Source organism: Theropithecus gelada, chromosome 17, assembly GCF_003255815.1.
Source record: "Theropithecus gelada isolate Dixy chromosome 17, Tgel_1.0, whole genome shotgun sequence".
NCBI lineage: Eukaryota > Metazoa > Chordata > Mammalia > Primates > Cercopithecidae > Theropithecus > Theropithecus gelada.
In genome coordinates this window covers 77098655-77111117 of record NC_037685.1, presented here as the reverse complement: position 1 = coordinate 77111117, position 12463 = coordinate 77098655, and the positions used below count along the sequence as shown (strand labels likewise).

Sequence of the window (12463 nt, the reverse complement as noted above, 5' to 3'; positions counted from 1 at the left end):
AAAATCATCTAACACAAAACCTAATTTATAATAAATTTGGGATATGGGATATAAATGAATATCCCATATCATGTATTAAATACTGCACTAAAACTGAAAAATGGAATGGTGGCATGGGTACCCAAAGTACGGTTTCTACAAAATATGCATTGCTTTCGTGCTATTGTAAAGTCAAAAAATCGTAAGTGAAATCATTGTATATTGCAGACCATCTCTAGTAGGACAGGATTTCAATTATGTTACTTGCCATGTTGGTAAATTGCACCTTCAACAAATATTTATTTATTGTCAGGCAAAATTTCTTCAGCCACTTTGAAAAACAATGGGGAAGTTCCTCAAAAGATTAAGTATAGAGTTACTATGTGACTCAGCAGTTCCACTCCTAGGTGTATACCCAAGACAACTGAACACCTATATGTTTACAAATGATTATAGCAATATTATTCATAATAGTCAAAAAGTGGAAACAACTCAAATTTCATCAACTTATGAGCAGAAAAACAAAATGCAGCATATTCATGCAATGAAATATCAATCAGCAATTAAAAGGAATGACGTACTGATTCATGCTACAACATAGATGAATCTTGAAAATACTATGCTAAGTAAAAGAAACCAGACACAAAATGCCACATATATTATTCCATTTCTATGAAATGTCCAGAATGGGTAAATCCACAGAGACAGAAAGTTCGTTAGTGATTGTCAGAGGCATGGGGAAGTGGCAGGAGGGAAAGGGGAGTGAGTTATAATGGGCATAGGCATGGGGATTTTTTAATGATGAATTCCAAAAATCAGATACTAGTGATGGTTGCACAACTCTATGAATACACCAAAACCCACTGAATTTCACACTGTAAAATGGTGAATTTCTGGAATGTAAATTATATCTCAATAAGCGGTTAAAGAAAAAATGGGCACCCCTTCCTCCGGCATTGTAGCTATAGCCACACTTGAAGGTGTGGCTTGGCTCACAGCACAGACTGTATCTCAGCCCTCACTCACTCCTTCTGTCTGGAGTCCTACCTATTAGATAAAGAAATAGGTAACATTGTTCTGGGCCTAACATTGGTCATCTCTCAGAGCATAACTTTTTGTGGAAAGATTTCCATCCAACCGGACAGAGGTAAAGGTAGGAAGGAAATTTAAAAAATGAAGCATAAAAAGAAACTCATCATGCTGTATCTATTAAAAGTTTAGGCCATGTTGTAGAAATGAAAATGAGAAATACTTTATTATTTTGAAAGGAACAGGCTCTCCTAATATTTTTCTAATAATGAATGCTACATGATTACTGAAAAGTGATGCTAACATAAATTTATAAATTTGTAGCATAAAAATATATTTAACTGGTTGCTCAACTATTTAAAACATGGCTTCCCTGGAAACCATCATTCTCAGCAAATTAACACAAGAGCAGAAAACCAAACACCGCATGTTCTCACTCATAAGTGGGAGTTGGACAATGAGAACACATGGACACAGGGAGGGGAACATCACACACCGGGGCCTGTCGGGGGTCGGAGGCTGGGGGGTTAGGGGTGGGGGGCTACATTAGGAGAAATACCTAATGTAGATGACAAGTTGATGGGTGCAGCAAACCACCATGGCACATGTATACCTGTGTAACAAACCTGCACGTTCTGCACATGTATCCCAGAGCTTAAAGTATAATAAACAAACAAACAAACAAACAAAACAAAACATGGCTTCCTTCATTCTACAAATTTTGCTTCCTTTTCATTAACCTTTTATTTCTGACTTACAGTAGATTTTAAAATAACATTTTTCTTTCCTTTCTCTCTGATTTCATAAGTATTTCTTCATGGCAAAGAACTTTAATGTGACTCTTGTGATTGTTCTAGGGAAATATGAATATAATATTTTAAACATTTAAAGGGAAAATAGTAAAGTTTATAAAAGGCTTGTTTTTATTTTGTCAATAATAATAAAAAAGACATTTCTTAACAATGCCATGAGTATACTTTAAGGCAATTTAAATATTTATTGAATTGTAAGCCAAATTAAATATTTAATGTAATTAATTGTGAATTAAATTAAAATACAGCAATGTTGCCACAAATTAAGATTTTAAACCAAAAGCTTTGTCCTAGGTGAAATGATTTGACCAGCTAAAATTTGTCTTTATAGTTCTCCTGCCTGTACATTTTGGCATTTTGGGGTAAATTTCTCAGCCACCAAATTTGGAGGCCATTGGATCACATTGTAATATGTACCGCTAAGCTGGATGACTCTAAAGTAGAGAGGAACAAGTTTGAGATGATGTCTGTCAGGAATTCATAGCCAGTACCTAGGAGAAGCTACCCCAATTCTAAAGCTAGATGATCAAATGCTTGGGAAACACACTCAATTCTAGCAAAACTTGAGCTCTACAAGTTCTAAGGACAATGTAGCAAATATCAGGTAATCACCTCTGGGGTTAAAATATGGTAGGTAGTTTAAGCTCTGATGAACATGAATTACGGAAAAAGGAGCTACACTAGATCTACTTTTTTGTTTCCTTAAATCTTCGTAGTGGGCTCTATGGCTTCAATAAAGAGTTAATATTATTTCTTAAGGAAAATTTAGGAAGTTTATGGTTCGATTTTCTGCCTTCATTAATTAGGAAGATTGCACCATGTGTAAGGCATTTATCACCACTTTGTAGCAGAGTACCCTAAGTTCAGTTCTTTTGAGGAATTAGCACTCTTTCTGAAAGTTAAATCTGCAAATCTAAACATGCCAAATGACAAACTAAGAAAAAACACACACACACATACACACACTAAGTTTAGAAGAACTTAAAAGAGATCTAATTAAATATTCTTCATTTAATTTGCAGATAACTGAATACTATGGGATAATAGGGGAATATACCAATCTTCTGAGGCATGTGGATTTCTATGTTATGCCAGTGGTTAATGTGGATGGTTATGACTACTCATGGAAAAAGGTAGGAGAAAAGGCAAAGAAGACAAATCATGCTCTCCTTGGAGATATAGGATATATAGATTGAATTATTCATAGAAGTCTGGATCTAAGCACAATGGCTTTATTATTACATTTTTTAACTTTTATTGTGGAAAATGTCAAATATATATAAGTGCACATAATTGTGTAGTAAACTTCTATCTACCCATCACAGAGCTTCAACAATAATTAACTCATGGCCAGTCTTGTTTCATCTGAATTCTCTCTACCCACTTCTACCTTACTCATTTTATTTTGAAGTAAATCCTAGGTACCATATCACTTCATCAATAAATATTTCAGTATGCATTTCTAAATTATTCTGAAAAAAATAATTACAGTATAATTATACCTTGAAAATTAACCATTTCTGAATACCATAAAATATTGCCAGTATTTTCAATTGTATCATAACTTTTTTTTCTTTTTGAGATGGCGTCTCGCTCTGTTGCCCAGGCTGGAGTGCAGTGGCACGATCTCGGCTTACTGCAACCTCCACCTCCTGTGTTCAAGAGATTTTTCTGCCTCAGCTTCCTGAGTAGCTGGGACTACAGGTGCCTGCCACCACACCTGGCTTTTTTTTTTTGTATTTTTAGTAGAGACGGGGTTTCACCATACTGGCCAGGGGGCCTCAAACTCCTGACTTTGTGATCTGCCTGCCTTGGCCTCCCAAAGTGCTGGGATTACAGGCATAAGCCACCTCGCCCGGCCTCATAACTTTTTAAAAAGTATGTTTCTTTGATTCCGGATCCAAATAAGGCTCTTACATTATGATTGGTTTATAGGTCTTTCAATTCTGTTTTAATCCACGGACTCCCATTCCATCTTTTGCTCTTTCTGTTTTTTGTTTTTTGTTTTTCCTTGCAATTTATTTGTCAAAGAAAAGAGTTTCCCCTTATCAGGATTTGCTAATTGCATTACCATCTTGTAGTTTAACATACTCTTCGATCTGTATTTTCTGGTTAATCAACATAGTGATTCATGTAAAATTACTCAAGCAATATGAAATACTATGCTTTCTAATTTAAAGGGGCACATAGAAACATAACTAGGTATATATAAATTTAGAAAACCCTATTTGAGTAGCACATATAAATACTAAGAGGAAGAAGATTAGTTGGCATGATTGGAAACATATGGAATTACACATGAATTATTTCATATAGGAGGTAATTTATGCAGAAGAGATAGACATGGCACAGGAGACTGAGGAAAAAGTCATCTCTGGTGAAAGGAATACTGTAACTGAAAATTTTGTAGGTGGAGGTGGGCAAATGCCAAACTAAGTAAATGAGAATTACCTAGCATAATGCCTAACACAAATTTGGTGTCCAATAAATGGTCATATCTGTAAACTGATAATAAAGTATATTTACACCTTAACCTGAATCACAGTGGAATTCAGTCACTCTTTAGATTTCCAACTTCCCAACTGTTCTTTGTATCATTACCCTATTACTAATTCCCACAGTTTGAGAACTTGATATCCCCAGGGTCTACTGTTGCCACTGAACCACAGGCTTGGGAGTGGTAACAGGCTGGAAGGCTTGGCAGAGGGTTGGTGAGAGTAGGAGAAAAGGGTGCTACATCATCCCAAACTCAGAACTTAAACAAAGTCTGTGCAACTCTTTACATGACCAAACTTTCCTGGTTTGCCCCAATAACCCAATAGGGAATTTGCTTTATATTTAAAAACCAGAGTCAAATCAGTACAATTGAAGAAGTCATCAGATTAGAGGTGTCTTCACATCTCCACCTTTTCTAGCTTTGAAAGAGGAGTGGTGAATTCAACCTAAAGAGAGCATTTTAACTTATGACTCAGTGTTGAGTTGAGACACAAAGTTATTTTGCTTTTCTTCGAAGGAGCTCAAAATGACCCTGTGCATAAAATTAATGTAAAGGAAACAAGACTAAACAAGAAGGCTAATAAGCAGCCTAGTGGAATGAAATGAAATCTTTATTTTTATCAGTCAAAATTGATCAAATATTACCATTTTGTTTGGTTCAACTAAAATAGTCTGAGTGGATGTGATTGAAACCCGGATAGCAATAGGGGCCATGCAAAGGAATATTACAACGACAGCAATGTGATGAAGCCATGCAAGGTATGGGGTTGAAGGAGAGAAAGGCAACTCTGGTTTCATGGACTTTCACATGCGTGTTTTTCCTTGGGCCCTGAACGTGGCCACCCAGGTTGTCTGTATTTTGTTTATGTAGAATCGAATGTGGAGAAAGAACCGTTCTTTCTATGCGAACAATCGTTGCATCGGAACAGACCTGAACAGGAACTTTGCGTCCAAACACTGGTGTGGTAGGTTGTTGGCTTTATTTCTTGCAATATCTCTTCACTGAAAGGGTGATTGTCACAGAGAAAGGCCCATGAATTCAAATTAAATACAGAGCTAGCCTGTCTGAATCAGGGAATAATTTAAATGATAAACGCTTAGGTAAATGTAATGCTACCAATGTTGGCCAGAGTCAGAAAATCACTTTGGCCTCTCCTCTCTCCTGTTTTCCTATCTTTAAAATAAGAAAGTTGAATCAGTTCTTTAAGATTCCTTCTAGCTTCAAAATTCTAAAATCTATTATCCTGGAATAATAAAGAAGTGACAGTTAAAGATCCTATTTTAATAAACAAAAACATTCATCATTAGAATATCAAAGACCTGAGATCGGGGGAGGACCTCTCTTTTTTCTTTTTTTTGAGACAGTCTTGCTCTGTTGACCAGGCTGGAGTGCAGTGGCACAATCTTGGCTTACTGCAGCCTCCGCCTCCTAGGTTCAAGGATTCTCCTGCCTCAGCCTCCCGAGTAGCTGGGACTACAGGCATATGCCACCATGCCTGGCTAATTTTTGTATCTTTTTTAGTACAGATGGGGTTTCACCATGTTGGCCAGGCTGGTCTCAAACTCCTGGCCTTAAGTGATCCGCCCACCTCGGCCTCCCAAAGTGGCTCACAGGAGTGAGTCACTGTGCCTGGCCTGGACCCCTCATTTTTTAATTGCACAAGTAAATGTTTACTTCTATAGTGTTTGAAGACTTTTTTTTCACTATTCACTTTCTTAATTTCTTTAATAAATAATATAAAGAAAATTTAAAAATAATAATATTAAAAATAGTATAAAAAAGTACAGTGGGAATTTATTATTTCTTAATTTGAGTTAAGGCATTAGGTGATGTTGAGTTATGCATTTAAGAACAGTCTGCTTTCAGGAGTTTGAAGATTTTTCAAAGAACTAAAAGTAGAATTACTGTTCGACTCCGCAATCTAATCACTGGGTATATACTCAAAGGAAAATGAATCGATCTACCCGACAGACACATGCAATCGGATGTTCATTGCAGCACTATTCACAATAGCGAAGACATGGAATCAATCTAGGTGTCTGTCAATGGCGGATTGGATAAAGAAAATGTGGTACATACATACCATGGAATACTACACAGTCATAAAAAAGAACAAAATTATGTCCTTTACAGCAACATGGATGCAGCTGGAAGCCATTGTCCTAAGTAAATTAACACAGAAACAGAAAATCAAATACTGTATCGTCTCACTTATAAGTAAAAGCTAAACACTGGGTATACACACACATTAAGATGGGAACAATAGACACTGGGGACTCAAAAAAGGAGCAGGGAAGGAGAAAGAGGGGAAAGGGTTGAAAAAGTACCTACGTGGTACTGTGTTCACTATTTGTGATGGGTTCAATATAATCCCAAACCTCAGCATCACACAATATATCCCTGGAACAAACCTGCACATGTACTCCCTGAACCTGAAAACAAAGAAGTTTGCTTTTAGGGGGGTAGGTGTTACTTCACTCTTTCTTCCCACCCACTCAACATTATTTTTCATAGTACTACATTTCAGAAACAGCTATGAAAGTAAACTAACCTAACAAGGAGTATGCAACATCTGTATTTTTGGGCTCTATGGAGCCCATAAGAGAGAGAAGCTACTGTACCCACAGAAACATCCTCTTCCTCCCAGACCTGGACCCTATACAATCCTATGCACATAATTTTGCCTATTTCCTTTAAAAAATGTAAAATTTCATGATTTTAAACATTTTATCAAAACCCCAGAATACCTATTAAAACCTCACAACATTCAGCCCGGGAAAGCTGATTGCCAAAACAAAAGAAAACCAAACCTCACAACAAAGTACTTATCTTATTTCCTTATTTTTTTCCCTGTCTAGGTTTGAAACTCCATGCGAACAGAAATCAATACCCAGTACCTAGTGCAGTGCCTGGCACAAGGAGGGTCCTCATAAAATATTAACTAAATAAGTCCATGAATGAATTAGTTGCTCTAAGAGCTACAGATTTGGTAGGAACTCAGAGGAAGAAGTAGTTCATCCTGACTTAGGTTCCAGGGAATCACTTAGTGGTTTCTCCCTAAGAAACCACTCGTGTTCCCAGAGGCCCAAAGGTGCAGTGGCACTAACAGTGGGCCAGGGGCTCCCAGGAACAGCAGCGATGTAAAAAGAATCTGAATAAATAGAGCTGACAGTTACTCAGTGCTGAGCCATTGACATAGTTCATCTCCCAGATTTCATTATCTACGAATCATAGATGGAGAAACCCAGGCTGAAAACAGTTAAGTCCCTTTCTCAAGGGCGTGTAGCAAGTACGCGCAAGTACGTGGCAGAGCTGGGATATAAACCCAGGTTATCAGTTCCTTTTTGGAACTTTTTATTTATCTTCAAGCTCTTTTGGTGCTTGATTTTACCTAATACGTTTCTTGGTGAAGTCAGTGTTATTTAATTTGGATAGCCAAGTAGTCAAAATATATTCTGTTATTGTCATCAAGAAATGTCTCAGTCCCCTCTTAGGCATGGTGCTATATTGTTAAGTATCACAAGAGTGAAAAACAGAAACAGAAGCAGCAAGCATATGGGTTTTTAATTTAAAAAAAACCCCAAAATAAAAAATAATTGTAAGGAACTCCTTTTATTACCAACTGTTCCAGTATGTATTCTGTATTATGTAAGCAAGACAGTGAGAAAAAAGAATTTAATCTTATCTTTCTCATCCCTACAACTAGAATGTGCCCCTACGATTCTTTATATAAAGGATCTAAAAACCACCTCACTTATTAACAGGAAGTGACATATCAAACCTAGTTACTCATTTGATGCTCCTCTGTATTACAATTTTGTGTGTGTGTTTTGGAGAGGAGAGTGGAGGGTAGGTTGTAGGGGTGTCTTTGTCTTCTCAGGCTGCTACAACCAAACACCATAGGTTGGGTGGCTTAAGCAACAGAAATTTATTTTCTCACAGTTGAGGATTGGAAGTCCAAAATCAAGGTGCCAACAGAGTGAGCTCTTCCCAAGGATTTTCTCATTGATTTGTAGACAGCTGCCTTCTCTCTGTGCCCTCACATGGCCTTGTCTTTCTACACAAACCTTCCTGGTGTCTCTCTTTATTCCTATAAGGGCACCAGTCACATTGGATTATGACTTCATTTCACCTTATCTCCTTAAAGGCCTTGTCTTTAAATACAGTCACACTGGGGCTTAGGGCTTTAACACAGGAATTTCTGGAGGATGCAATTCAGTTGATAACCGGAGCACATTATGAGAACCTTTGGTCTCAAACTACCTAAGACAGCCCTACACATTTTCTAAAACACGGAGTTCAACTACAAAGATTTTTGCAACTGGCTTGAATGGAAAATCCTTTACTTCTTTTTCTAGGAGACTATAGTGTTTTTTTAAATTATTTTTTATTATGATAAAATACATGTAATATAAAATTTGCCGTTTTAACCATTTTTAATTGTACAATTCAGTGGCATTAAGTACATTCACAATTACTACTATCTATTCCTAAAATTTTTTGTCACAAAGAGAGATTTTTGCCTATTGTTACCAGTAGGCAATATCTCCTCATCCCTACCTTCTCCCCAGCCCTTGGTAACGTCTTATCTACTTTTTGTCTCTATGAATTTGCCTATTATAGATATTTCACAGCGTGCTTGGTTCCATGTCTATAGATGAAATAATGCTTGAACTTGGAGGGATCCAGTGGCCCAAGTTCCTTCGTGGTACAGATGAGGCCCCTGAGGCTGAGATGGATGAAGTAGTTGCCCAAATTAACATGACTGCTTAATGGTAAAGCAGAGTTTCAACCTCAAGTTTCCTGCCTCTTCAAGGCTCTTTCCACTAAATGGCTTGAAATCTCTAGGATGACAGTCATAGAATGAGAATCCGAGGCTGTCCAGGACAGTAGCCACTAACCACATGTGGCTATCCAGTGCTTAAAATTTAGCTTGTCTGAATTGAGACATACACTGAGTGTTAAATACACACTAGAATTTGAAGACCCAGTATGAAAAAAGTAACATAAAATATTTCAAGAATAATTTTTATATTGGTTACATTTGAAATGATACTTTGTACATATTTGGTTAAATAAATTATAATATTGAATTAATCTCACATATTTCTTTTTGTGTATGTGTGGCAGGGTCTCCTTCTGTCATCCAGGCTGAAGTGCAGTGGCACGATCTCAGCTCACAGCAACGTCTGCCTCCCAGGTTCAAGTGATTTTTATGCCTCAGCCTCCCAAGTAGCTGGGATTACAGGTGTGCACCACCATGCCTGGCTATTTTTTTTTTTTTTTTTTGTATTTTTGGTGGAGACAGGGCTTCACCATGTTGGCCAGGCTGTTTTCAAACTCCTGATCTCAACTGATCTGCCTGCCTCAGCCTCCCAAAGTGCTGGGATTATAGGCATAAGCCACCGTGCCTGGCCTTTTTATTTTTCTTAAAGTAGTAACTGGAAAATTTAAAGTAAATATGTGACTTGCATTATATTTCTATTAAACAACCCTAGTCTGAGGATTCATATTAGGGCACCACCTCTCTATTCAATGGTTATGTCTTCCCCGACCTCCATACCCAATACATAATCTCTATTCTCTAGAATTATATACCACATAAAAGGGCAGGAATATTCAAGGGTGACCAAACTATGAAAAATGGTTTATCCAATCACCTTACTGGTTAAAAATGAAATACTTCGGAAGACTTAAGATGTTCAGCACATTTCCTCTCAGGGAAACAATTTTTTAACAAATATTAATGTTATGCTTGTATAATAACAGGAAGAAAGCAGAATGAACTTAAATAAGAAAAGCAGGCTCTGTAAGGATAGTAAGTAGCCCATGGAACCCTGAGGCAGGGATGCAGCTGGACTCAGAAACAGAAGGGAACTGGGCCTGGAGCCCTAGAGACGCTCAGTGAATCCTTTCTCTCCCCTTTTCATCTCTGTGATGCACACTGGCTTCCTTCAGGTCTCAGTCCACATGATGATGATGATGATGATAAACAGCAATAGTTATGAAATGCATACTACATGCCAGGCACTGTGCAAAGCACTTTGTATGAACTAACTCATTTAATCCTCATTCAATCAGCATTTAATGTGTAATTTTTCCATTTTGCAGATAAGGAAATGGAGATACAGATAGATTTTTAAACATTTACCCAAGGCCATATAGCTAATAAATGGTAAAATCAAGATTTAGAATCCAGTAATTGGGTGCTTAACAATAATGCTGTATAGCCTCTTATTTTGAAGAATGGTTATCACCAAGAATATCCAGATTGCATCTCCTAAAATAACAGTATTTACTTCATCAGGCTGCTGTAAGAATAAATTTTTGCCACAAATCCTAGCAGAGTTCCTGACGTATAGCATGTGCTCCACAGGCGTCAGCTGGTAGTATTACTATTTTTAGTGTCTGTTCAAGACAGCAGCTAGATTGAGATGAGACTCTTAGTATTGATTTCAAGTTATCTTTGAAGGGATTCAGATTGGCAAAGCACAAGAGTCAGACCCAATCCTGAGCCCTCAACTGTTTGCAGGAAGGGATAATCTCTTGTGTCAGATGCAGCATGCTGGAGCTTCACCCTTGTGAATTAGGGACAGGGGGAGAAGTATTGGAAGGCAGGGTACCATCTGAAGTGATGCAAATTATAATCTATTAAAGGAACGAATGAACGTTGGTCTGGCAACAAATACCATCATCCCATTTTATTTACTAAACCACTTTAGCAAGTTAAAAGTAGCACTGAAGGCAGACTTACATATTCTGAGTTGTGAAGTGAGGCTTTTCTTTTATGGGCTATATTAATGGTAGCTTTAAAACTACAAATATCAGAAAAACTAAATTTACAGTGGATTAAGGAAAATGGGGTTTATTTTTTCTCACATATCCAGAAGTCTGGAGATAGGGCTGGTATCTCTGAGACTCTCTTAGCCACTTTCTCAAGGTCGCAAGGGAGACAGGTGCTGGGAATGACTGTTAGAAGGTCAGCTGTGTGAGCAGATAAGTATCTGACTTCAAAAGAAACATAAACAACACTTAGTGGAAATATGTTCTTTGCAGAGCCCTACCTAATCCATTCATCTAAAAATGTTGCAACATAGATAGGAGAATACGTTGTCTGGAAAACCACAAATTACAGAACTATGTGCATCCCCTCATAATTTCACCTTATCAATTTCACTGCAGAGGAAGGTGCATCCAGTTTCTCATGCTCGGAAACCTACTGTGGACTTTATCCTGAGTCAGAACCAGAAGCGAAGGCGGTGGCTAATTTCTTGAGAAGAAATATCAACCACATTAAAGCATACATCAGCATGCATTCATACTCCCAGCATATAGTGTTTCCATATTCCTATACTCGAAGCAAAAGCAAAGACCACGAGGAATTGGTAAGTGCTACTTAATTATTTTTCTCATTAGCATTTTGGAAATAAAATAACACTTAGTTGAAGAATCAAAAACTGCGAAAATTTTTGTCCTCTAGAAGGCAAATGATAGATGTTTTAAATCATGGTGTGATCCTGTTGAGAGTCACCCTGGGTCAGTGTTCATTAAGGGAATGTAAAGAACATGCCTTACCCTAACAACATGCACTTTATTCTAGCACATGGGCTTCCTAAGAAAATGTCAGACAAATTCTTTGAAGGTTAGGAAGGAACTATTCCACTTGACCTGATCTGTATGTGAAGCCGTATAAGCAAGGATGAGTATGGAATCATGCGACAGCTTTGTGGTCACTAGCTTCCTGCAACAGCGGACCACAGATTCAGTCTCAACACAACACTCATTGTTTTGGGATTAGCAGCAGGAATTGTTCATGCCCTGACTTCCCGAACCCTCAAGGTTTTGGTCCCATTAAAGTACCCCCAATTTTAGCACTGAGGCAAGAGTCTGTTTTTTGGAACATAACGGACAATACAGGAAGTTCAAAGAGGACTCATACAATTTGATACTCCCTGAGCACTTTTTAGCCCAAGATACTGTACGTTTGGGTTGATGGCAAAAGATGCAAGGATTCTTGAAGGATTGTAGCTAGGCTTCGACAAATCCTCATTGCAGATGCTCTCCAGACAGTGGAAGTGTTACATCAACAGCCCCATTCTTGGGAAGGGACTAATTTTTAGGTAGTAGCTTGTTTCTTAGTGACACA

General features: G+C 37.7%; 1 protein-coding gene across 2 annotated transcripts in view; it reads left to right on the top strand.

Moving 5' to 3' along the window:
- The window catches only part of CPB2 (carboxypeptidase B2), a 52227-nt gene that overhangs the window by 35572 nt on the left and 4192 nt on the right, over window positions 1–12463 (top strand). Inside the window, exons 7-9 of one of the 2 annotated variants that reach the window (XM_025364341.1) lie at window positions 2843–2953; window positions 5188–5281; window positions 11500–11702. In XM_025364341.1, coding sequence (XP_025220126.1) covers window positions 2843–2953; window positions 5188–5281; window positions 11500–11702 — 408 coding nt within the window. The remainder of the gene's footprint in view (window positions 1–2842; window positions 2954–5187; window positions 5282–11499; window positions 11703–12463) is intronic. The other variant, XM_025364342.1, reaches the window with a different exon arrangement.